Below are 27,688 nucleotides of genomic sequence, written 5' to 3'. Positions count from 1 at the left end.
AGGTAGTATATTTATAATACATAAGTACATTCAATTACATATTTTTCTCACACATAGCGTTTATAACGATTATCAAAAAAAATGGGGAGACATAAATAATTGTATAATTTGAAATATTACGAGCAAAAGTAAGAGAAAAGAAAAGAACCCCCAACAGAACAAGCTTAGCCAGACTTAAGTATTCATATTAGATTTCGTTTCGATTTCGGCCCAATAGAGTGTGAATTGTTGGATCTTTTTATACTCAGTTGAGCAGAGCTCACAGAGTATATTAACTTTGATTGGATAACGGTTGGTTGTACAGGTATAAAGGAATCGAGATAAATATAGACTTCCATATATCAAAATCATCAGTATCGAAAAAAAATTTGATTGAGCTATGTCCGTCCGTCCGTCCGTCTGTCCGTCCGTCTGTCCGTTAACACGATAACTTGAGTAAATTTTGAGGTATCTTGATGAAATTTGGTATGTAGATTGCTGGGCACTCATCTCAGATCGCTATTTAAAATGAACGATATCGGACTATAACCACGCCCACTTTTTCGATATCGAAAATTTCGAAAAATCGAAAAAATGCGATAATTCATTGCCAAAGGCGGTTAAAGCGATGAAACTTGGTAGATGGGTTGGCGTTATAACGCAGAATAGAAAATTAGTAAGATTTTGGACCGCACCGCCCACTTTTACAAGAAGGTAATTTAAAAGTTTTGCAAGCTGTAATTTGACAGTCGTTAAAGATATCATGCTGAAATTTGGCAGGAACGTTACTACTCTTACTATATATGTGCTAAATAAAAACTAGCAAAATTGGATGAAGAACACGCCCACTTTTTAAAAAAAAATTTTTTTAAATTCAAATTTTAACAAAAAATTTAATATCTTTACTGTATATAAGTAAATTAAGTAAAAATTCAACTCCAGTAATGATATGATGCAACAAAATACAAAAATAAAAGAAATTTTCAAAATGGGCGTGGCTCCGCCCATTTTCATTTAGTTTGTCTAGAATACTTTTAATGCCATAAGTCGAACAAAAATTTACCAATCCTTCTCAAATTTGGTAGGGGCATAGATTCTATGACGCTAACTGTTCTCTGTGAAAATCGGTGGAAGCCACGCCCAGTTTTTATACACAGTCCACCGTATGTCCTTCCGCTCGGCCGTTAATATAAAAAATGGCCGAAATCCGACCATAACCACGCCCACTTTATCGATATCGAAAATTACGAAAAATGAAAAAATGTCATAATTCTATACCAAATACGAAAAAAGGGATGAAAAATGGTAACTGGATTGGTTTATTGACACAAAATATAACTTTGGAAAAAACTTTGTAAAATGGGTGTGACACCTACCATATTAAGTAGAAGAAAATGAAAAAGTTCTACAAGGCGAAATCAACAGCCCTTGAAATCTTGGCAGGAATACTGTTAGTGGAATTGCATATATAAATAAATTAGCAGTACCCGACAGATGATTTTCTGGATCACCTGGTCCACATTTTGGTCGATATCGCGAGAACGCCCTCACATATACATCTAAGGGCCACTCGCTTTTAAAACCCTCATTAATACCTTTAATTTGATATCCATATCGTGCAAACACATTCTAGATTCACCCCTGGCCCACCCTAATGGCGATATCTCGAAAAGGCGTCCACCTATAGACCTAATGCCCACTCCCTCTTAAAATGCTCAGTAAAACCTTTCGTTTGATACCCATATCGTACAAACATTCTAGAGTCACCCCTGGCCCACCCTAATGACGATATCTCGAAAAGGCGTCCACCTATAGACCTAATGTCTACTCCCTCTTAAAATGCTCAGTAACACCTTTCGTTTGATACCCATATCGTACAAACATTCCAGAGTCACCCCTGGCCCACCCTAATGGCGATATCTCGAAAAGACGTCCACCTATAGACCTAATGCCCACTCCCTCTTAAAATGCTCAGTAACACCTTTCGTTTGATACCCATATCGTAGAAACATTCTAGAGTCACCCCTGGCCCACCCTAATGGCGATATCTCGAAAAGGCGTCCACCTACAGACCTAATGCCCACTCCCTCTTAAAATGCTCAGTAACACCTTTCGTTTGATACCCATATTGTACAAACATTCTACAGTCTCCCTTGGTCCACCTTTATGGCGATATCTCTAAAAGGCGTCCACCTATAGAACTAAGGATTACTCCCTTTTAAAATACTCATTACCACCTTTCATTTGATACCCATATCGTACAAACACATTCTAGATTCACCCTGACCCACCCTAATGGCGATATCTCGAAAAGGCGTCCACCTATAGGCCTAATGCCCACTCCCTCTTAAAATGCTCAGTAACACCTTTCGTTTGATACCCATATCGTACAAACATTCTAGAGTCACCCTTGGTCCACCTTTATGGCGATATCTCGAAAAGGCGTCCACCTATAGAACTAAGGATTACTCCGTATTAAAATACTCATTACCATCTTTCATTTGATACCCATATCGTACAAACACATTCTAGAGTCACCCCTGGCCCACCCTAATGGCTATATCTCGAAAAGGCGTCCACCTATAGACCTAATGCCCACTCCCTCTTAAAATGCTCAGTAACACCTTTCGTTTGATACCCATATCGTACAAACATTCTAGAGTCACCCCTGGCCCACCCTAATGGCGATATCTCGAAAAGGCGTCCACCTATAGACCTAATGCCCACTCCCTCTTAAAATGCTCAGTAACACCTTTCGTTTGATACCCATAGCGTACAAACACATTCTAGAGTCACCCCTGGCCCACCCTAATGACGATATCTCGAAAAGGCGTCCACCTATAGACCTCATGCCCACTCCCTCTTAAAATGCTCAGTAACACCTTTCGTTTGATACCCATATCGTACAAACATTCTAGACTCACCCTTGGTCCACCTTTATGCCGATATCTCGAAAAAGCGTCCACCTATAGAACTAAGGATTACTCCCTTTTACTCATTACCATCTTTCATTTGATACCCATATCATACAAACACATTCTAGAGTCACCCCTGGCCCACTCTAATGGCGACATTTCGAAAAGGCGTCCACCTATAGACCTAATGCCCACTCCCTCTTAAAATGCTCAGTAACACTTTTCGTTTGATATCCATATCGTACAAACATTCTAGAGTCACCCCTGGCCCACCCTAATGGCGATATCTCGAAAAGGCGTCCACCTATAGACCTAATGCCCACTCCCTCTTAAAATGCTCAGTAACACCTTTTATTTGATTCCCATATCGTACAAACACATTCTAGAGACACCCCTGGTCCACCTTTATGGCGATATCTCGAAACGGCGTCCACCTATGGAACTAAGGATCACTCCTTTTCATTAACAGCTTTCATTTGATACCCATATCGTACAAACACATTCTAGAGTCACCCCTGGTCCACCTCAATGGCGATATCTCGAAAAGGCGTCCACCGATAGACCTAAGGCCCACTCCCTATTAAAATGCTCAGTAACACCTTTCATTTGATACCCATATCGTACAAACAAATTCTAGAGTCAGCCCTGGTCCACCTTTATGGCGATATCCCTAAATGGCGTCCATCCATAGAACTATGGCCTACTCTCTCTTAAAATACTCTTTAATACCTTCCATTTGAAACACATGTCATACAACCACATTCCAGGGTTACCCTAGGTTCATTTTCCTACATGGTGATTTTCCTTATTTTGTCTCCATAGCTCTCAACTGAGTATGTAATGTTCGGTTACACCCGAACTTAGCCTTCCTTACTTGTTTTTTCTCACTTTATACACTACACACTCTTACCTACATTTTCATAGTGTAAATAGCTATCGTAGTTCAACAATGCTGTAGCCCTGGTTAAGAAACCAGCACTATCTTATTTTTTTTGTTGCATACATACGTTAATAGAAATGAATTATAAATAAATAAGTACTTAAAATGGGAATGCTGGCGTCTACATTCTTTTAGAAGGCACTTAGGCATTCAGGTAAGGGGCCACCGAAATTTGGGTGCGTCGGTGGTCATGGATTTTGAGGGTGGGACAAGCACCGGGCGTCGCAACAACACCCGCGGCGCCCCCAAGTTATATTCGGCCCTTTTCCTTTTTGTATTTTAATTTTTCAGCGTTTTTTTAAATTTCAGCGTTAGTAACCGGCCATGTCCGGTTCGGTAATTTTTTTTTGCGTTAGATATTTTTTTTGAATTTTTTTTTTTTTTTATTTTTATTTTTTTTTTTTTTTGAATGTAAATTTTGAATGTTAACGGTCTGTCCGTGACATCCGGTTCGGCCGGATGTTTTTTAGTTTGAATTTATAAGCGTTTTGAGTCGGTCTCTGCGCTTCTGTCAGGGTTTTTGATTTTGACAGCTTTCAGTTTTGACAGGCATGATAGGAACTTTTTTCTGTTTATGGCGCAGGAACAGTAAGGTTGGCAAGGACCCGCCCCAGCCGACAATGACTAGCCACTGTGCACCACCACATCATGCCGACCGCCTTCCTTACTGCTTCCACCGAAAATGCGTATCCATAACAGCGTTATTAGATAACCAGAAAAGCTGTTTACCTCGAAGGAGGCGATATCGACGTAGCGCTTGTCAAGCTATTCTGAAAGGCGAATATTCCATGAACAGAGCAAGTGCTCTCATTCCCTAACGTCTGACCTCGCTCTGGAATAAGAGGAACTTTTTCGATCTCAGTTCCATATAACTTTGGCGCTGATCATACACCTAAACTAGATGCAGGTGAAGCCTACGCAGCAAATCGTACGGATCTCATAGTTCCGCTGACCACTTGGAGTCTGTTTAAGGACTAGTGGGCTTAGAACTATAAATGGACTACTGATTAATTTTATTCGAAAAAATCGTGTGGTCTACTTGCTCGAGGTAGGGTAAATATGTACATACGTAACCAAGCAGAGACTCTACCGCAACCAAAACCCACTCTGTCATATAAAATTGTATCAGCTACGCATGAAGGTACAAAATGTTCAGCAAATCTAACCTTAATTACAATATTTTCGAAAGAGTGGGAGAGGTGTAAATAAATGTACTGGTAGGGGTAAAGGTGTATTTTGTGATAAGGGAAGTGTGAATGACATAGTTAGTCGAAAAGCGATAGGAAAAGAGAAAGATATATGCATAGAGTGAGAGAAAGGAAAAGGGGGAAAAAAGGGATGAAGGGTACGAAGAGAGTGGACTGAGACACAGAATCTTTTATGAATTTCTTTCTTTTCTATAATAATACACAGCGGATTAATACCCTCCAAGGCCCGCCCAAACGACGCAAGGGCGCACCGGCATGACGCACGGATTTGTTTTTGCCGAGTTGTTGATAGGCGGAGATTTGTTAAGCGTTGAGATCTAAAACTGCTCAGCTACAGAATAAAAATCATCAGCTGAGTATTATATGTACATAACAGTTAGAAATTATACATATACTACATTGTTAAGTAGGTGAACATTTTTGGTACTTAAAATTTTTATTATTATTTGTTTTTGTTACGAGTTAAGAGAGGATAGGGCAGTTTTCTTTATGGTAAAAAGAGAATCCGTTATATCAAATGAACTAGAATGAGTGTTCATGACACAAACACCGAAAAGGTTCATTTAATTCGAAATTAGTTATACACTTCCTCAAAAGAAGAGGTTTGTATTGTCTTGACACCCGTGATGGGACGTTAAAGATAACTTCGTTCAAGAGAATTGGGCTAGAAATCAATCTATTCAGTAGTTTAGCCATAAATATTACGAATAGCATTTCTCTACGACTTGCAAGAGTTGGAAGATTGATAAGCTTCAACCGACTAGTATAAGGTGGAAGATCATCATACCCAGAGTCCCACTGAAAATGTCTTTAGGAGAAAATTAGAAATTGCTTTTGTATTGATTCAAGTCTATATGTATGAACTCAATATTTTGGATTCCAGACTATTGATCCGTATTCTAGTATCCGTCTAACTAAAGTGGTAAAAAGTGCTTTAGTTACATAAGGGTCACTAAATTCTTTGGACCACCGTTTCACGAATGAAAGAACACCTCTAGCCTTATTGACAGCACCATTAATATGAAGGTTGAAACTAAGTTTAGTATCTATCGTGACTCCCAAGTCCACAAAATAGTTTACTGATAGAAGACAAAAATTATAAATTACGTAAGAGGCTACTGGCAAAGATCTTCGAGAGAGGCACATGAATTTGCATTTATTGCGGTTCAGGGGCATTGAATTGACATTGCACCAAGTAACTAGGCAGTTTAAATCCTTGAAGCAAGGGACGTTCTTCAATAGACGCATACGACCTAAAAATTCTTAAACTACGCAGTTAAACAGAAGTCCGGGCAGGACTGCTAGTTTATAATGAAAACAAAAAGTAATTCATCCCCCATGCATTTATAACTGCATTGTCTAACACCTCTTGGTATAGTGTGAGATGAGATCCTCAAAGTGGTTCCTTAAATGTACTTACTACCATACTTTACCTAATGTCGCATGTATAACATGAGCATAAATTTTCTCAACATGGGGGTTCGGTAGCTTTATAGTTTTCGCAAAACATCCATACTCCAAAAGTAAAGCATCGCTAAAAAAAAAAACAACAAAATAAAAAATAAATTAACATTCGATCAAAAACATTCAAAAGTACATAATTACAGATCTTCGATGAAAAGCAGCAACTGATTCGACGAATCGCCAACAATAATCATCGCATTTGTTCCACGATAAATAAAAGACTCGTTAACTTGCTGCACGCTGATTTGCAACATACTCTGCGAATCGTGAACCATTTGCAATGAACAAATATATTCAGGGAAAGTTTGTTGTAAATTTTGTAATATTTCATCACCAAAGGGATATGATTTGTTTAATATCTGCCAATGAAATTAATATAAGTGGAATTGTATATGTATGTAGTTGTAGTCGGAGAAAAAAAGATAACAACTTAAGGTAAACAAATAAGTCATACAAAGAGAAGATGAAACATTACAACCGTTATATAACCAGCTGTTGGTCTTACCGAGAGAAAATTGAGCAAAACCAGTTTCTTATCGTATGAAAAAACAAACAAAAAAATTGTGGGATAAGATCTAAAAAAAATGTTCAGTATATTCCGGTCACATGGAGATTCCCTCCATGTTAATGTTGGGCAGAGAGCAGTAGGAGCTGGTCAAGGAATTTAAGACTGGTTTGTTGATGTTGAATCTGCTTTAAACAACGCAAGAGCTGGGGTGATAGAATCTTTTCTCAGTGGGGTAAGGGTGGAAGGACCAATAACCCATTGGATCCCACCCCTTCTTCTTAACTGCAAGATGTCAGTTGATTTAGAAAAAACTATAGCTAGTAGGAAGATAACTGCTGTGAATGATAATTTAGCCCTCCTCTCTCGTGATATGTGAAATAACGTTGGCAAAGCTAAGCAGGTGGCCTAAGACTAAATTAGGAGAAGACGGAGTTACTACTCTTCCTAAGAAAGAAAAAGCTACCTACCTGTGAACTGCCAGGACAAACCGGCCAGCAATTAATCTCATCAAATAGAGCAAAGCATCTGGGATTAAGAATTGCAACTGAGCTGGTAAGCATTCATCGAAGGTGGGTACGGAGAGCCAGTATTACTTTCTACGCTTGTAAAATTATGTTTGGTGAGAAAGAGACTCAAGGCTGAATAGTACTATGAATCTATCTGGCGGTGATGCGACCACTGCTGGCGTATAAAGTTTACACAAAGAACGCAGTTGACAGCGGTGAAAATAATTTACTATGACTAATCCAAATTGGATTAGGTTTGGAGCTAGAACCTACTCGGACCTTCTAGAGAGTAATATTATTGTGTGTTTCAAGCAAAAGATCTCAGGACTTAACAAGTTTGCGAATCACTTGAGGTAAGGAACATAGCTGTTCGTTGAAAATCAAAGGGTCGAGATCAGTTTTAGCCCAATAACGCTTTAAGCAAAGTGTGCTAGAATGGTTCGGGTTTTCGTGATGATGAAGTCAGTGGCCGATAAATTGAGAGGAGTATGAGTAGCGGCCAACGAGGTGTGAGGGTAGCGTGCTCCGCCTACCACACCGTATGCCCCGGGTTCACACCCCGGGCAAAGCAACATCAAAATTTTAGAAATAAGGTTTTTCAATTAGAAGAAAATTTTTCTAAGCGGGGTCGCCCCTCGGCAGTGTTTGGCAAGCGCTCCGGGTGTATTTCCATGAAAAGTTCTCAGTGAAAACTCATTTGCCTTGCAGATGCCGTTCGGAGTCGGCATAAAACATGTAGGTCCCGTCCGGCCAATTTGTAGGGAAAAGCAAGAGGAGCACGACGCAAATTGGAAGAGAAGCTCGGCCTTAGATCTCTTCGGAGGTTATTGCGCCTTACATTTATTTTTTATTTATTTATGAGTAGCTGAAAGATGCATGAGGGGTGACGTAAGGTCAACGGTTATAACATAGATTAATTTTATGACCTCTTTAAACGGACATAAAGTCAAATGAAGTTATGATCGTATGAAATGGTTACAGCACCAAATTTAATTTTTTTCTATTTTCCGGTCTTATTTTGGTGATAAAACGGATTTAATACTGGTTCAGAAAGAGATTTTTTACTTAAATTGCTGTATATGATTATGGTCTTTTTGTCGAAATTAGGTCAGACGGAAATTTCCTAAATTACCGTAAAATCAAATTAAGAAAAGTCTTAAAGTCACAATTTGAATAGATGATTACGCAAATTGACCTTATGGTCATTTGAAAGAGTCATAACATCAATTGACCTTTTGCCCGTGTGAGCAAAGGTCATCAGTTGATATAAAAATATTGTGGCGAATATTAGCATCACTATGATGTTATTATACTTTTCATGAAAATGAAATGGTATATTAATTTCGTCACGAAACCCAAAATTGTAAGTCCTTAAAGGAAAATAGATAGGCCCACCATTAAGTATACCGAAATAATCAGGTTGAAGAGCTGAGTTGATTTAACCATGTCCGTCTGTCCGTCTGTCTGTTTGTATGCAAACTAGTCCCTCAATTTTTGAGATATTTTGATACAATTTGGTGAGCGGGTGTATTTGGGTGTCCGATTAGACATTTTTCGGAACCGGCCGGATCGGACCACTATAGCATATATCCTCCATACAACCGATTTTTCAGAAAAAGAGGATTTTTGTAATATCTTACTCAATTTAACAGATTGAAGCTTCAAACTTCACCATATACTTTCGTATATTGCACATATTGTTGCCTGAAAAAATTGATGAGATCGGTCGTATATATAGTATATATCCCCCACAACCGATTGTTCAGATAAGAAACTTTTCCTAATTACTGCCCTATTTTAAGAGCTAGAGGCTTCAAATTTCAACGAATGCTTACGTATATAGCATATATTATTGTCTGAAAAAATCATACAGATCGGTGGTATATATAGTATATATATGGTGGTATATATAGTATATATATATATATATATTTTCGCAATTTTAGCCCCATTTTAACAGCTAGAAGCTTCAAATTTCACCGAATGCTTACGTATATGGCATATATTGTTGTCTGAACAAATTATAGAGATCGGTTTTATACATAGTATATATCTCATACAACCGATTGTTCAGATAAGAAACTTTTCGCAATTTCTACCACATTTTAACAGCTATAAGTTTCAAATTTCACCGATTGCTTACGAATATAGTATATATTGTTGTGTCAAAGAATCATAGAGATCGGTGATATATATAATATATATATGATGGTATATATAGTATATATATAGTATATATATATATTTTTTTTGCGATTTCGGCCCCATTTTAACAGCTAGAAGCTTCAAATTTCACCAAATGCTTACGTGTATAGCATATATTGATGTCTGAAAAAGTCATAGAGATCGGTGGTATATATATTATATACTTCATACAAACTATCATTTTTGCCCTTTTTTAGGGATAGAAGCTTCAAAATTCATCAAGTTTCATCAAATAGTTACGTTTACTTCATATATTTTTGAAATACGTGATTCGTGGTGGTAGTTTTTACATGCAGACCACAAAAAACGTGAAGCTTTGCATCCTCACACAAAGTACCTACCTATTTTTATACTCAGTTGAGCAGAGCTCACAGAGTATATTAACTTTGATTGGATAACGGTTGGTTGTACAGGTATAAAGGAATCGAGATAGATATAGACTTCCATATATCAAAATCATCAGTATCGAAAAAAAATTTGATTGAGCCATGTCCGTCCGTCCGTCTGTCCGTTAACACGATAACTTGAGTAAATTTTGAGGTATCTTGATGAAATTTGGTATGTAGGTTCCTGGGCACTCAGCTCAGATCGCTATTTAAAACGATTATTAACGATATCGGACTATAGCCACGCCCACTTTTTCGATATCGAAAATTTCGAAAAACCGAAAAAATGCGATAATTCATTGCCAAAGGCGGTTAAAGCGATGAAACTTGGTAGATGGGTTGACGTTATGACGCAGAATAGAAAACTAGTAAGATTTTGGAGAGTGGGCGTGGCACCGCCCACTTTTACAAGAAGATAATTTAAAAGTATTGCAAGCTGTAATTTGGGAGTCGTTGAAGATATCATGATGAAATTTGGCAGGAACGTTACTACTATTACTATATATGTGCTAAATAAAAATTAGCAAAATTGGATGAAGAACACGCCCACTTTTTAAAAAAAATTTTTTTTAAATTCAAATTTTAACAAAAAATTTAATATCTTTACTGTATATAAGTAAATTAAGTCAAAATTCAGCTCCAGTAATGATATGATGCAACAAAATACAAAAATAAAAGAAAATTTCAAAATGGGCGTGGCTCCGCCCATTTTCATTTAGTTTGTCTAGAACACTTTTAATGCCATAGGTAGGTAGGTTGAACTGGCCGGTCCATGAGGACCTCACATAGACTGATTGAGTCCGTAGTGTTACCAGAAGTTTGTTTTAACGACCAAACTGAAAAACCCTATCAAAAACCAGGACCTATGTTATAAAATAACTCCGTCCTCTTGGCAAATACTAGAAGCTTCCTAGGACTTAAGCCACTTGCTGCTTCTAGATCTGACAGCTGTATCACTCCTAATAGCTGGAGTCTTAGCCTGGCAAGTGCAGGGCACGAGCACAGAACGTGCTCGATCGTTTCCTCCTCCAACCCGCACTTCCTACACCTGCTATCACTGACCAAGCCTAATTTAAAGGCATGTGACGCCAGAAGGCAGTGTCCAGTCAGAATACCCGTCATGAGTCTACAGTCCTCTCTTTTTAATGATAGAAGCAACTGTGTTAGTCTAAGGTTGTAAGACCTACACATAATCTTCGACACTTTACAGCCCCGCGCTTGAACCCACGCCTTTTCTGCTTGGTCGATCATGTGCACCTCTCGCATTCGCTTAATCTCGCCCAATCTAATTGGGACGTCTACGGAGCAAGCTTCAAGGGATGCGCCCTTTTTAGCTAATTCGTCCGCTTTTTCATTCCCATCTATTCCCATATGCCCTGGGACCCAATATAGATGTATGCTTCTCCCTGTCCCGATTCTCTCCAGAGACTGCTTACACTCTAACACGCATTTAGATGCTGTGCTATGCGAGATTATTGCCTTAATTGCTGCTTGACTGTCAATATAAAAGTTAACACGGTTGCAGCTTAAGCTATTCTCTTCCAGGGTTTCTACTGCTTTGGTTACGGCTAATATTTCCGCTTGGAAAACGCTACAGTAATCCGGCAGCCTGTAGGATCTGCTTAATTCCGGATCAGCGCAGTATACCGCAGACCCTACTCCTTCCACTATTTTGGAACCATCGGTGTACACATGTATCGCCTCGTCCGCCATTTGCGCACCCTTGCGCCAACCGTCCACCTCTATTGTGGCCTTAAGATCTCCCTCAAAGTGCAGGTAGGGAATCATGTAGTCTGTTCGTCTTGTGACTGAGGACGCTATACTACTATGGCCATATGGTCGGCGCTCAAGCTGCCCCGAAGCATCGAGCCTGGTTGCGGTCGTTAACGCTTTGTTCTTTGCTGGCGCTGGTTGATCGTAGCAGTCCGTTCGGACAAATGACTACTGAAAGGTGGAGATCTGTGGAAAGGGAGCTTATTAGCTTAATGCTTAAGATGATGCGGGAACAACCAAGTAAGCCCCTTCCAACCTTTGATTCGGGGGATGGTATAATGGTGTGAAGATGATAGCGTGCGACAACATCGCGAGCTTGCGGTGGCTGGAGGAAGTCCTCCTCCAAAGGCAAGGCACGAATGCGCGGTTTGAGGTGGTGGATAAAGCGCAAATCCCCACGGTACCAAAAGTTAAGGTATGGATACCATGCGTGATGAAGTCGGAGGATACACTGCGACTTCTGCAGAATCAGAATCCGAACATACCGACACAGGATTGGAAGGTACTTACTGTATCTCGGCCTACCGAGGATGGTCAGTTCTACATCTTCCAAATAAACAAGCAGGCGGAGGATATTTTGTACACGCAGCTTGGCAAAATGTCCTTTGGCACTGGCAAAATTTACATGCGACTCAGGAAAAGAAGTCCCGAGGATAAAAATCCTAACACGCTGGAAGTGGACGAAGTCGAAAAGGACCTCAGAAGCCTAAGGGAAAAGACAGCTGGAGGTCCCCGACGTCACCACGAACGTGCTAGAAGAGGACCAACCGCTAAATGGTGCTGTGACTCGCACAGAGGAACACACGGCACAACATTCACGAGGGGCTGAAGGGGGCCTCGAATACTCTAAACCAAAAGGGCAAGAGGAGGACGACGACGTCAAGACGAAGGTGCTGGAGGGGGACAAACAGCCCAATGGTGCTGCGAGTCCTACAGATAAACCTCCAACACAGTAAAGTGGCGTCGAGCGAACTCCTCCTAACCCTTGAGGAGGGTTCGTTTGACGTGGCGCTGATCCAGGAGCCGTGGCTCTCATCGGGAGGAAAGGTTTCTGGACTTAGCGCGCGCGGGTTTGGCGTTTACTACGCACAAACGGAAGGACGGGTGCGAGCTGTAGTAATGGTAAGGAAACAGCTGCATTCATATATGCTGCCTAATTACACCACCGATGATCTCGTAGCGGTGGCCGTTGAGCAAAAGAATAAGCAGGCATTTATCCTGGCATCCTGCTACATGGCACATGCTGCGGAGGTTCCACCGATGGAGTGCAAAAGGCTAGTACAGGAGGAAGGGCGCCAAGGGCGGTTGGTCATAGGCGCAGATGCAAATGCGCACCACAATGCGTGGGGAGGAGCAGATACGAACGAGAGAGGCGAATCTCTATTTTGTTACATCCTGCAAACCAATTTGCAGATAGCCAACAGGGGAAATGTTCCTACATACATTGGTCCAACATCCAGCAATGTTCTGGATATTACATTGAGCTCCGAGCGTGATATATCAAGGTATGATTGGATGGTTCTCGAGAGACCATCCTTCTCCGACCATGCGTATATAAGCTTCAGCATCCCACTAAAGAGGGTAGAGAAGGGAGGAACCTTTAGAAACCCTAGGGCAACGAATTGGACTAAATTCCAGAAACATGTAGAAACGAAACTGGGACAACCCAAAGAGGTTGCTAATGTAGAGGAACTGGAGGAGTCGAATGAATTCCTAACAAGGACGCTTATGACTGCGTATAACAAAGCTTGCCCTCTAAGAAGATTCAGAGGAAAAGCAAAGCCGCCATGGTGGAGCAATGAGCTGAGTCTTCTAAGAAGACAGAAGAAATGTTCTAAGAAGAAATGTTTAAACTCGCAAAGACCGCGGAAAGCGAAGCGTGTCGGGACGAGTACAGGGATCTACTGAGGATCTACAAGCGTGAAATTACCAGGGCGAAGAGAAACTCATGGAAAAGTTTCTGTACGGACATAGAGTGCTCCAGTGAAACAGCACGGTTGAAAAAAGTCCTAGCAAAGGGAAACATAGTCCAGGGACTAATAAAGAAAGAGAACGGGGAATGGTCACGTGATAGTGAGGAATCCCTTGAGGTGCTTCTCGATACACATTTCCCATCGGGAGACGGTTTAGAAGAACCAGCAGACATCACTCACACTTCGATCACGGAGCTAGTGGTGCCGGGCTTGGTGACCGATACCAAGATCGAGTGGGCAGTGAAGACGTTTTCTAAGTTTAAATCGCCGGGCCCAGATGGTATATTCCCGGCCATGCTACAAGTCTCAAGTAGGGCGGTCGTGGAATGGCTTAAAATAATATTCGATGGGTGCATAAGACTGAATCATGTACCGCACTCTTGGAGAACTGCTCATGTAGCTTTTCTACCAAAGGCGGGGAAGATCGGTCACGTGTATCCCAAAGACTATAGACCCATTAGCTTAACATCATTTCTGCCCAAAACCTTTGAGAGGCTGATAGATGTGTACATAAAGTCCAACGTGGATGAAAAGCTGCTCTCCACAACACAGCATGCGTACACCAAAGGCAAGTCGGTAGACACCGCATTGCATAGGGTGGTAATAAGCATAGAGAAATCCCTGGAATATAAGGAGTATGCTCTAGGAGTCTTCTTGGACATTGCCGGGGCTTTCAATAATGTTGCAAAATGGGCGATTATGGATGGTCTTAATTACATTAAAGTACATCCTGCCTTAATCAGATGGATCGGCTGCATGTTAAATTGCAGAAAGATTACATCACAATGGAGATTGTACGAGGCCACGAAATCAGTGGACAGGGGCACGCTGCAGGGAGGGGTGCTATCACCTCTGCTGTGGACACTGGTCATCAACCAACTGCTCAGGCAATTCGATGAGGGACCCGTAAAACTTACGGCTTACGCAGATGACGTTGCAATTGTCATAAGTGGAAAATGCCTTCCAACGATTAGTTATTTGATGGATCGGGCGCTTCGGGATATTCATACCTGGGCATCTAATGTCGGGCTGAAAGTCAATGCGGAGAAGACGGATATGGTCTTGTTTACAAAGAGGTACAAGGTCCCAAATTGGACCAGGCCTAAGTTAGGAGCGGTGACCTTACAGGAGAAACCTTGCACAAAATATCTAGGAATCATCCTAGACAGTAAGCTGTCATGGAAGCTCAACTTGGAGGAGAGGGTCAAGAAGGCCTCAACGGCACTCTATGCATGTAAAAGAATGCTGGGGTGTACGTGGGGCCTATCGCCCTCTCTTTCTCATTGGGTTTTTACAGCGATTGTAAGCCCTATTCTATACTATGGAGTTCTTGTTTGGTGGAAAGCCACACAAAAAACAACATACCTCAAAAAATTAGAGGGGGTATGCAGACTATCGATGCTTTGCATTACGGGAGCCCTGAAAACAACCCCGACGGCTGCACTGTATGCCATTCTACACATTTAATGCCATAAGTCGAACAAAAATTTACCAATCCCTCTCAAATTTGGAAGAGGCATAGATTCTATGACGGTAACTGTTCTCTGTGAAAATGGGCGAAATCGGTGGAAGCCACGCCCAGTTTTTATACACAGTCCACCGTCTGTCCTTCCGCTCGGCCGTTAACACAATAACTTGAGCAAAAACCGACATATCTTTACTAAACTTAGCCCACGTACTTATCTGAACTCACTTTATCTTGGTATAAAAAATGGCCGAAATCCGACCATAACCACGCCCACTTTATCGATATCGAAAATTACGAAAAAAGAAAAAAATGCCATAATTCTATACCAAATACGAAAAAAGGGATGAAACATGGTAACTGGATTGGTTTATTGACGCAAAATATAACTTTGGAAAAAACTTTGCAAAATGGGTGTGACGCCTACCATATTAAGTAGAAGAAAATGAAAAAGTTCTACAAGGCGAAATCAACAGCCCTTGGAATCTTGGCAGGAATACTGTTAGTGGTATTGCATATATAAATAAATTAGCAGTACCCGTCAGATGATTTTCTGGATCACCAGGTCCACATTTTGGTCGATATCGCGAGAACGCCTTCACATATACATCTAAGGGCCACTCGCTTTCAAAACCCTCATTAATACCTTTAATTTGATATCCATATCGTACAAACACTACAACTATACTGCTGTGTAGCGCCAAGACTTCCAAGCTCTTGTGCGCATACAAAAAAGGTTGCCGAAGCACATACTGAAACGCATCACTCGATTAACTCAGTGCATCGCCGTGCAGATGTTGCCTTCGCGCTTTACTAACATGCGTAAAATGCCTACATACTACATAATCGCAACGCTTTGTTCGCATGATCTGGAAGTCTCCCATCCATAGTACTCCAAGGTAGGACATAGATGTAACTATTCTAGATTGCATAGTCCAGAAGACAATTATAAACATGTAAAATAGATTTAAGTTAGGCTTAGGAAAGCCGTAATAAATAAATACATTATACATTACACATTCTAGAGTCACCCCTGGCCCACCCTAATGGCGATATCTCGAAAAGGCGTCCACCTATAGACCTAATGCCCACTCCCTCTTAAAATGCTCAGTAACACCTTTCGTTTGATACCCATATCGTACAAACATTCTAGAGTCACCCTTGGTCCACCTTTATGGCGATATCTCGAAAAGGCGTCCACCTATAGAACTAAGGATTACTCCCTTTTAAAATACTCATTACCACCTTTCATTTGATACCCATATCGTACAAACACATTCTAGAGTCACCCCTGGCCCACCCTAATGGATATATCTCGAAAAGGCGTCCACCTATAGACCTAATGCCCACTCCCTCTTAAAATGCTCAGTAAGACCTTTCGTTTGATACCCATATCGTACAAACATTCTAGAGTCACCCCTGGCCCACCCTAATGGCGATATTTCGAAAAGGCGTCCACCTATAGACCTAATGCCCACTCCCTCTTAAAATGCTCAGTAACACCTTTCGTTTAATACCCATATCGTACAAACACATTCTAGAGTCACCCTTGGTCCACCTTTATGGCGATATCTCGAAAAGGCGTCCACCTATAGAACTAAGGATTACTCCCTTTTAAAATACTCATTACCACCTTTCATTTGATACCCATATCGTACAAACACATTCTAGAGTCACCCCTGGCCCACCCTAATGGATATATCTCGAAAAGGCGTCCACCTATAGACCTAATGCCCACTCCCTCTTAAAATGCTCAGTAAGACCTTTCGTTTGATACCCATATCGTACAAACATTCTAGAGTCACCCCTGGCCCACCCTAATGGCGATATTTCGAAAAGGCGCCCACCTATAGACCTAATGCCCACTCCCTCTTAAAATGCTCAGTAACACCTTTCGTTTGATACCCATATCGTACAAACACATTCTAGAGTCACCCCTGGCCCACCCTAATGACGATATCTCGAAAAGGCGTCCACCTACAGACCTCATGCCCACTCCCTCTTAAAATGCTCAGTAACACCTTTCGTTTGATACCCATATCGTACAATCATTCTAGAGTCACCCTTGGTCCACCTTTATGGCGATATCTCGAAAAGGCGTCCACCTATAGAACTAAGGATTACTCCCTTTTAAAATACTCATTACCATCTTTCGTTTGATACCCATATCATACAAGCACATTCTAGAGTCACCCCTGGCCCACCCTAATGGCGACATTTCGAAAAGGCGTCCACCTATAGACCTAATGCCCACTCCCTCTTAAAATGCTCAGTAACACTTTTCGTTTGATACCCATATCGTACAAACATTCTAGTCACCCCTGGCCCACCCTAATGGCGATATCTCGAAAAGGCGTCCACCTATAGACCTAACGCCCACTCCCTCTTAAAATGCTCAGTAACACCTTTCATTTGATTCCCATATCGTACAAACACATTCTAGAGACACCCCTGGTCCACCTTTATGGCGATATCTCGAAACGGCGTCCACCTATGGAACTAAGGATCACTCCTTTTCAAAATACTCATTAACAGCTTTCATTTGATACCCATATCGTACAAACATGTTCTAGAGTCACCCCTGGTCCACCTTTATGGCGATTTCTCGAAAAGTCGTTCACCTATAGAACTAAAGCCCATTCCCTTTTAAAATACTCATTACCACCTTTCATTTGATACCCATATCGTACAAACATATTCTGGAGTCACCCCTGGTCCACCTTAATGGCGATATCTCGAAAAGGCGTCCACCGATAGACCTAAGGCCCACTCCCTCTTAAAATGCTCAGTAACACCTTTCATTTGATACCCATATCGTACAAACAAATTCTAGAGTCAGCCCTGGTCCACCTTTATGGCGATATCCCTAAATGGCGTCCATCCATAGACTATGGCCTACTCTCTCTTAAATACTCTTTAATACCTTCCATTTGATACACATGTCATACAACCACATTCCAGGGTTACCCTAGGTTCATTTTCCTACATGGTGATTTTCCTTATTTTGTCTCCATAGCTCTCAACTGAGTATGTAATGTTCGGTTACACCCGAACTTAGCCTTCCTTATTTGTTTATTTCATATTTATCTTAAAAATCGTTTAGATATGTTCAAATTTCACCAAATGTTTACCTGTATAGCATATATTGTTGTCTGAAAAAATCATAGAGACCGGTGGTATATATAATCTCATACAACCGATTGTTCAGATAAGAAACTTTGTGCAATTTCTTCCCCATTTTAACAGCTAGAAGCTTCAAATTTCACCAAATGCTGTATAGTATATATTGTTGTCTGAAAAATCATAGAGACCGGTGGTATATATAATCTCATACAACCGATTGTTCAGATAAGAAACTTTGCGCAATTTCTGCCCGGATTTAACAGCTAGAAGCTTCAAATTTCACCGAATGCTTACGTATATAGCATATATTGTTGTCTGAAAAAATCATAGAGATCGGTGGTATATATATTATATACTTCATATAAACTGTCATTTTTGCCCCTTTTTTACGGATAGAAGCTTCAAAATTCATCATATTTCATCAAATAGTTACGTTTACATCATATATTTTTGAAATACGTGATTCGTAGTCATAGTTTTTACATGCAGACCACAAAAAACGTGAAGCTTTGCATCCTCACACAAAGTACCTACCTATTTTTATACCTTTCATGAAAATGAAATGGTATATTAATTTCGTCACGAAAACCAAAATTGTAAGTCCTTAAAGGAAAATAGATAGACCCACCATTAAGTATACCGAAATAATCAGAATGAAGAGCTGCGTTGATTTAGCCATGTCCGTCTGTCTGTCTGTCCGTCTTTTTTTTTTTTTTTTTTTGTTTTTTTTTTTTTTTTTTGCGGGGAGGCTGAAAAATGCCTAACGCACCATAATTGCTGCCGTCGCAGCAACCGTGTGTCCGTAGACTAAAAAACAGCCCCGTTCTGGAACCGTCGCCCACCCCGGCACCACTTTCGCATTACTTCAGGGTGGCGTTCCATATTTCTCATTTTTTAAGAGCCTACTGTTGTCCCTGCGTCCAGGTTCCCGCTATTTGCTCTGAGTGTCCATTTAATCGCCACTGCTTCGCATGCGCATTTCTCTGCGCTCCCTCTCAGCATCCATCAGGCGTGTCATTCCTCCCCAAAGACTCCATGCAAGGTGAGTCTTTCTTCGTGGAAACGAGGGCAGTAGAACATGATTTCTAACTCTGTGGTACACATTGGGCAATGATGATCTTCCTCTATCCTACGCTTCCATAAATACTCTTTGAAACCGCCATGTCCACTCATTATCTGCGTGAGATGGTAGTTCAGTTCGCCGTGCTTCCGCTCATTCCATTGAGCTACGTTCCAAACTAGTGTGAAAGTCCAACGCCCTTTACTCGAGGCCTCCCACCGTTCTTGCCACTTAGCTATTGTTTGTGTCCTTGCTCTTTTCTTGTCTTCTTCAGATGGTCGCTCGATATTAGTGTTATACAGATCGGCCATTTCGCTTGCCAGTAAGTTCACTGGGATTTTCCGGGTTAGAACCAGGATCGCGTCGTCGGACACCGCCCGATAAGCACTTGCTATTCTTAAAGAAGCAAGTCGGTACGCTGCTAATATATATTTTTGATGGGTCTGTTTAGATCCATACCACACTGGTGCTGCGTATAGTATTATTGAGCTGGTTACTGTGGACAATAGCTGACGTATAGCTTCGCTCGGACCACCAATGTTAGGCATTATTCGCATAAGTGATCCATTAACTTTGGTAATTTTCTCCCCCACCGCTCTGAAGTGCTCTTTGAAAGTTAACTTAGAGTCAATGTGCACTCCTAAGTATTTTAAGGAATCCTTTGAGGTGATTTGATGATCCCCGACAGTTAAGACTAACTCGTTCGCCGACCGTTTGGAGCTTACTAATACCACTTCCGTCTTTTGGCTAGCCAACTCCAGTCCTGTATTGGTCAGCCATTCCTTTATTCTTGCTACGGCGTCATTACATAATGCTTGAAGCAGGTCCAGTTTCTTGGCCACTACTACCACTGCAATATCATCAGCATATCCCACAATTTGCGTGTTTTCTGGTAGATCAATCTTTAGCACCCCGTCATACATTACATTCCAAAGCGTTGGACCGAGAACAGATCCCTGTGGGACGCCTCCTGTGATTTTGTACTCTTTAGCTCCTTGATCCGTGTCAAAAAGAAGTACTCTGTCTTTAAGATAACTACCTGTAATTCTGCGTAAGTAAGCTGGAGTGCCGAAGCTTTGCAGCGCTGCCATTATCTGCATCCAGTTCGCAGTGTTAAAAGCATTCTTGATGTCCAACATAATCAGTGCACAGAACTTCCTTTTATTTTGGCCTCCAGAGATAGCTTCTCTAGCTATATTGACGACTGTTTGTATTGCATCTACGGTGGATCTTGATTTGCGAAATCCATATTGACTATTCGATAAGCCACCTGGTCTTTCTAGAGTCAGCTGTAGGCGCTCACTAATTATACGCTCGAAAATCTTCCCTAGGGAATCCAGCATACAAAGTGGCCTATATGAGGATGGTTGGTCCGGCTGTTTACCACGTTCCAGCAATAGGACAAGAATTTGTCGTTTCCACGGGCGAGGGAACACGCCTTCTTGCATACAGGCATTAAAAAGATCAGTAAATAATGTAGCCCTAGTTGTAATCGCGGCTTTAAGGGCTATGTTTGGTACTTCGTCGGGTCCTGGGGATTTGTTATCAGCAACTCTTTTTGCAGCGTCCAGTACCTCTTGCTCTGTAATTTGCGGAATTTCCGTACTTTCTAGATCCTCGCTTGGATAAGTCCAGCGATCTTGCGCCGGTAAAAGTGTTTCAACAATAATATTCATCAGTATCGGGCACGTAGGTTGCTGTGATATCGGTCCTTTAACTTTGGCCATCACAGTTCTGTAGGCTGATCCCCAAGGATCTAGGTCGACATTATCCAGTAGTTCCCTAAAGCATAACTTCTTGCTCTTTTTTATGGCATTTTTAAGTGCCTTTCTTTGTGCGACATAGGTGCTGTGTAGCTCTGCATATCGTGGTGATGAGCGTGCCCTCTGCGCTATTCTTCGTGCTTTGTGGCATTTTCTACGCTCTTCCGCAATTTCGTCATTCCACCAATATACCGGAGTGCGCTGTGCTTTTCCGCGACTTCTGGGCATGGCAGCATCACATGCCATACATAGCAACTTAGTGATTTGAACCGACTGGTCTTCCGCATGCGATTCTCGTACTATGGCGTCCTTCCAGATAATGTCAAATATTTGTGGGTCGAAAAGGTGCTGTTTCCATTTCCTACTTTGTCGATGTCTTGCTGCTACCGTTCGTGGAGTTTCGAGCAGCTCTACGCTAATAGCTTTATGGTCGCTGTGTGTGTAGACGTTGCTTATGGACCATTTTGCTCGTCTTGCTATTTCGCCGCTAGCGAAGGTGAGATCTATAATGGATCGTCTGGTACCTGTATCGAAGGTATATATCCCTGGTTCATTTAGGAGTTCTAGCCTCAAAGAAGTAAGACTTTCGAGGAGAACTCTCCCTCTTTCGTTGGTTCGTCTACTTCCCCACACAGATGACCATGCATTGAAGTCTCCACACATTAAAAGCGGGTGTTTACCTCGTGCTTCAATGGTGATCCCGTATATCATGTCTTCGAACTCGGCGATGGTCATGCTCGGAGGGGCATAGCAACTGAAGACGTATCAACGGTATATTTTTGCCCACGTGAATCCTGCTACCGTTGGCGTCATAATTTCCTGTGGGAGAAATTTCCCTGGTGCCCAAATTGAGGCTTTCCCTGCTGAATCTGAGAGCCAACCCTGCTCCTGGCGATTTTTGTATTGTTCAGAGAGTACCACTATGTCATATCCTCCTTCATAGACTGTTTGGGATAATAGCTCTTGGGCTGCCTCGCAATGGTTTAAATTGAGCTGCAATACCCTCATGAGACAGTCATTTTGCTGCCCTCTCGTTGTGGGCATTTAAAACTGCCTGCTGAATGTTGTCCCCCACATAGCGCGCATTTCGGTGCATTTTCGCAACTTGCAGCCTTATGACCTTCCTGGCCGCATTTCCTGCATAGGCTAGACCTATCTACAGTCTCCTTACATTTCTGAGCTATATTCCCGTAGCCCCAGCACCTATAACAGCGTTTTTCTTGCTTGAGCTCTCTAATTCGGCAGGAAACCCATCCTACCCGGATTCTTTGCGTATTAAGAACCGCCTTGGCATCATCCGCTGTAAGGCTTATAAGTACCGACTTCGTGCCACTGTACCCTGTGCGTATGCTTTTTATGGCAGCCACATCTGGAAGTTTGATGTTGCATTGCTGGTGGAGGGCGTTGCAAATCTCCTCGGGCGTAGTAATCTCATCGATATCTCTGCACTGTAGCGTGACCATTTGGGACTTTGTTATAACTTTAGCCGAGTCCTTTAGTACCGCTTCAATTTCTGCTTGGTACGCGCTTGTTTTCCCATCTTGCGATTTTTTCAGCTCTATTAACAGCTCTCCTCTCGCCGTTCTTCTAATCGTTTTGACGTCATCACCCAGGGATTTTAATTCGTCGCATCTTCTCACTTTACGCAATATGTCGGCGTACGTCGCATCCCCCGCCTTGGAAATGATGATTGCATCCGGCCTAGCCTTAAGTGATTTTTTCTTGCTCTTTTTTTTTGGCTAACTGCCACTCTCCCGTCTTTTGGGCTGCAGTTTCCTCTTTCCGCTCCGTCTTCTCTTGCGTTTCTTGCCGTCGTTTGTGACCACCCATGTGCCCTGGTAAGACATCTTTTAGAGTAGTAGTGGGTTTTACCACGTTGTTCTCCTTGGTCGAGTACGAATTATTCCTCGGTCGTTTTCCTGGGGGTGATGGACTTCTATCCTTGGCGCATTCGCTTGCACGCAATTTATGTTCTAAATTCTTTACCTCTAGGGCCGACTCGATGTACAGCACTTTTATTACGGAGGCCAAGCGCTTGATTTCCGCGTGTATATTATTACGCCCTATGAAGAACTGCATCAAGTCCTCAATCGCCTTGCCTAGCTTGGTCATCTTTTTTTTTGCTGATTTAACGCAGCTGACGCCTGCTTAATTAGCTCACTTAATAATGGTGTGCCCGTTTGAGCCTTGCTGTCGGAGTTCTTTTTGCAAAGCTTCGGTGTAGCACCCGGCGACAACGCTACTTGCTTGCTTTCGGCCTCCGCTCCTTTGGGTTTCGTTACCACTTGCGACGAAATGTTAAGGCCCCCAGCCGATGGGCCACGCCCTTCTGGAGAGCGAGCTGTCTGTTTGTATGCAAACTAGTCCGTCAATTTTTGAGATATCTTGATAAAATTTGGTGAGCAGGTGTATTTGGATGTCCGATTAGACATTTGTCGGAACCGGCCGGATCGGACCACTATAGCATATATCCTCCATACAACCGATTTTTCAGAAAAAGAGGATTTTTGTAATATCTTACTCAATTTAACAGATTGAAGCTTCAAACTTCACCATATACTTTCGTATATTGCACATATTGTTGCCTGAAAAATTGATGAGATCGGTCGTATATATAGTATATATCCCCTACAACCGATTGTTCAGATAAGAAACTTTTCGCAATTTCTACCCCATTTTTACAGCTATAAGCTTCAAATTTCACCAATTGCTTACATATATAATATATATTGTTGTGTCAAAAAATCATAGAGATCGGTGATATATATAATATATATATGATGGTATATATAGTATATATATATTTTTTTTTTGCGATTTCGGCCCCATTTTAACAGCTAGAAGCTTCAAATTTCACCAAATGCTTACGTGTATAGCATATATTGATGTCTGAAAAATTCATAGAGATCGGTGGTATATATATTATATACTTCATACAAACTGTCATTTTTGCCCCTTTTTTACGGATAGAAGCTTCAAAATTCATCAAGTTTCATCAAATAGTTACGTTTACTTCATATATTTTTGAAATACGTGATTCGTAGTCGTAGTTTTTACATGCAGACAACAAAAAACGTGAAGCTTTGCATCCTCACACAAAGTACCTACCTATTTTTTATTTTATATTTATCTTAAAAATCGTTTAGATATGTTCAAATTTCACCAAATGTTTACGTGTGTAGCATATATTGTTGTCTGAAAAAATCATAGAGACCGGTGGTATATATAATCTCATACAACCGATTGTTCAGATAAGAAACTTTGTGCAATTTCTGCCCCATTTTAACAGCTAGAAGCTTCAAATTTCACCAAATGCTGTATAGTATATATTGTTGTCTGAAAAAATCATAGAGACCGGTGGTATATATAAAATCATACAACCGATTGTTCAGATAAGAAACTTTGCGCAATTTCTTCCCCATTTTAACGGCTAGAAGCTTCAAATTTCACCAAATGCTTACGTATATAGCATATATTGTTGTCTGAAAAAATCATAGAGATCGGTGGTACATATATTATATACCCCATATAAACTGTATTTTTTTGCCCCTTTTTTACGGCTAGAAGCTTCAAAATTCATAAAATTGCATGAAATAGTTACGTTTACGTCATATATTGTTAAAAAACGTGATTCGTAGTCATAGTTTTTACACGCAGACCACGAAAAACCTGAAACTTTGCATCCTCACACAAAGTACCTACCTATTTTTATACTCAGTTGAGCAGAGCTCACAGAGTATATTAACTTTGATTGGATAACGGTTGGTTGTACAGGTATAAAGGAATCGAGATAGATATAGACTTCCATATATCAAAATCATCAGTATCGAAAAAAAATTCGATTGAGCCATGTCCGTCCGTCCGTCCGTCCGTCCGCCCGTCCGTCTGTCCGTTAACACGATAACTTGAGTAAATTTTGAGGTATCTTGATGTAATTTGGTATGTAGGTTCCTGGGCACTCATCTCAGATCGCTATTTAAAATGAACGATATCGGACAATATACGAACAGAATAAAAAACTGGTAAAATTTTGGACAATGGGCGTGGCACCGCCCCTTTTTAAAAGAAGGTAATTTAGAAGTTTTGCAAGCTGTAATTTGGCAGTCGTTGAAGATATCATGATGAAATTTGGCAGGAACGTTACTCTTACTACTATATGTCTGCTTAATAAGAATTAGCATAATCGGAGAACGACCACGCCCATTTCTAAAAAAAATTTTTTTAAATTCAAATATTAAAAGAAAAGTTAATATCTTTACAGTATATAAGTAAATTATATCAACATTCAACTCCAGTAATGATATGTTGTAACAAAATACAAAAATAAAAGAAAGTTTCAAAATGGGCGTGGCTCCGCCCTTTTTCATTTAATTTGTCTAGGATACTTTTAATGCCATAAGTTGAACAAAAATTTACCAATCCTTGTGAAATTTGGTAGAGGCTTAGATTCTAGGACGATAACTGTTTTCTGTGAAAAAGGGCGAAATCGGTTGAAGCCACGCCCAGTTTTTATACACAGTCGACCGTCTTCTTTACTAAACTCAGTTCACGTACTTATCTGAACTCACTTTGTATTGGTGAAAAAAATGGCCGAAATCCGACTATGACCACGCCCACTTTTTTGATATCGAAAATTACGAAAAATGAAAAAAATGCCATAATTATATACCAATCTGAAGTCATCAGCTGAGACCAGAAGTTGTTACTCACACATACACACGCATATAGCTAAATAACCAAGTATAAGATACAACTGTTCCAGAAGACATGTTCGTGAAAAAATCTAGACCTTAGGAGAAATATGCGAACGACAACAGAGAGTATAAAAGCAGCGCCCGCTGAGGAATAACCATGGTTCAACTATATACAGGTTGGCTCATCTGTAAAGCAACAAAATATGTCTGTTCAAATTGTCAAAATCTGTGTATTGGTGTTGGTGCGAATGGTATGGAATGGAAACATAAAACTTAATAGTTTTTGTATGTGTAAGTAAAATGTTGCCAATGTGTTGGTTTAATTTTGAGTTTGCCATCTCCTTTTGACAATCCCTTCGACCATGCAATGACATAAATAAAATCAGCTGATGAGATGAGCCAACCTGTACATAATTGAACCATGGGAATAACTAATCAGTTTGATTTAAAGCAGACGTCGGCAAAATGGAAATGCAGATGTGTTAGTGAGAGCGCGATGATCGCGCACATCACTTGATGCATCGTTTTGCGTAGTTCATTCGCTTATAAGCAAGCAACACGACAAGATCGTTTGTTATTATTTTTTAATGCGCACAATGGCAAGCAAAAGGTTTATACAATAAAATACATTGCATTTGAGCAAAAGGGTTGGTCAAAATAAAATATTTTTCATTGTGCGCATTGAAAGAAACTAACAAACAATCAAAAGAAATGATGAACAGCTGGGATAAAGTATGGATGTTTGATTTTATATGTTAAGTGTTAAATGTTTGTATAAATGTAAATAAATGACACCCATTAAAAAATTGTGTAACTATATATTAAGGTATGTAAGTGAAAAATTGTAAGTGTTTTAAATATTAAATAATTGCGTTTTCTTGTTTTAAATAAAGATAATTACTCCCTGAAGAGGACACAATATCGTGTCGAAACGCGTCGGAGCTAGAAAAGAAAAATTAAGTTTTTTGCTTTAAACTCAACGGCCAATACAGCTCTGAATAAGTACAAAACAAAGAATTTTCCTTGGCTAAATCAAAAAATCTAACAAACAATCTTTGCTTGTTGCTTACTAACAACATTGCGAGCGACGCACAAAATCGATGTTGCTGCGACAAATGCTCAGCGACTACTAAACTAAATAGAATAAGAATACGTGTGAATTGAGTGTGTACAATTGTGCCACTATTTGCCGACGTCTGATTTAAACACGCTAGTAGTGAAGTATAATTGTAATTATAAAGTTCTACTCCCAAAGTAGGCTAAATAACGACCATTTTGCAATATAGAATATTGGAGTTTATTATTCGACAGTTCAGCGATTCGAACGTTAGCAGAAGGTGCATAACTATCAGGAACTCCCAAAAATTAGTTTTCTTTTGTCGTGCATAGAGAGAAACCCTAACGGTTGTGAGTGCTAATCGTCGCAAAAAAATATGTATTTGTACACATATTGTTATTAATATTATTAAACACAACTAGGTATAGTAAAAATATCGTAAATCGTTACTAAAGGCGAATAAAGTACGAACAGTTATTCATGGCGAGTATAAATTTTAGACACCGGGCATAATAACTGTGCCACTGCAAGTGAATGAGTCAACGGCTACCGTATAAGCCGTCCTAGCTTTAGATTACAACTTAAACAAAAACATATATCGCATACATTTGTAGTTATATACAAAGTGGTATTAACCAAGATTATAAACAATTATTTATTTACTTAGCT

General features: G+C 40.6%; 1 protein-coding gene across 1 annotated transcript in view; it reads right to left on the bottom strand.

Moving 5' to 3' along the window:
- The window catches only part of LOC137250735 (probable ATP-dependent DNA helicase HFM1), a 173,356-nt gene that overhangs the window by 59,304 nt on the left and 86,364 nt on the right, over positions 1-27,688 (bottom strand). Inside the window, exons 12-13 of the mRNA XM_067784064.1 lie at positions 6,648-6,865; positions 6,476-6,576 (exon numbers count right to left, since the gene is read on the bottom strand). Of these exons, the coding sequence (XP_067640165.1) occupies positions 6,476-6,576; positions 6,648-6,865 (319 nt within the window). The remainder of the gene's footprint in view (positions 1-6,475; positions 6,577-6,647; positions 6,866-27,688) is intronic.

Source organism: Eurosta solidaginis, chromosome 4 (assembly GCF_040869045.1).
Source record: "Eurosta solidaginis isolate ZX-2024a chromosome 4, ASM4086904v1, whole genome shotgun sequence".
Lineage (NCBI taxonomy): Eukaryota > Metazoa > Arthropoda > Insecta > Diptera > Tephritidae > Eurosta > Eurosta solidaginis.
The sequence above is the reverse complement of the archived record's forward strand: the minus strand, read 5'-3'. Positions and strand labels throughout refer to the sequence as shown.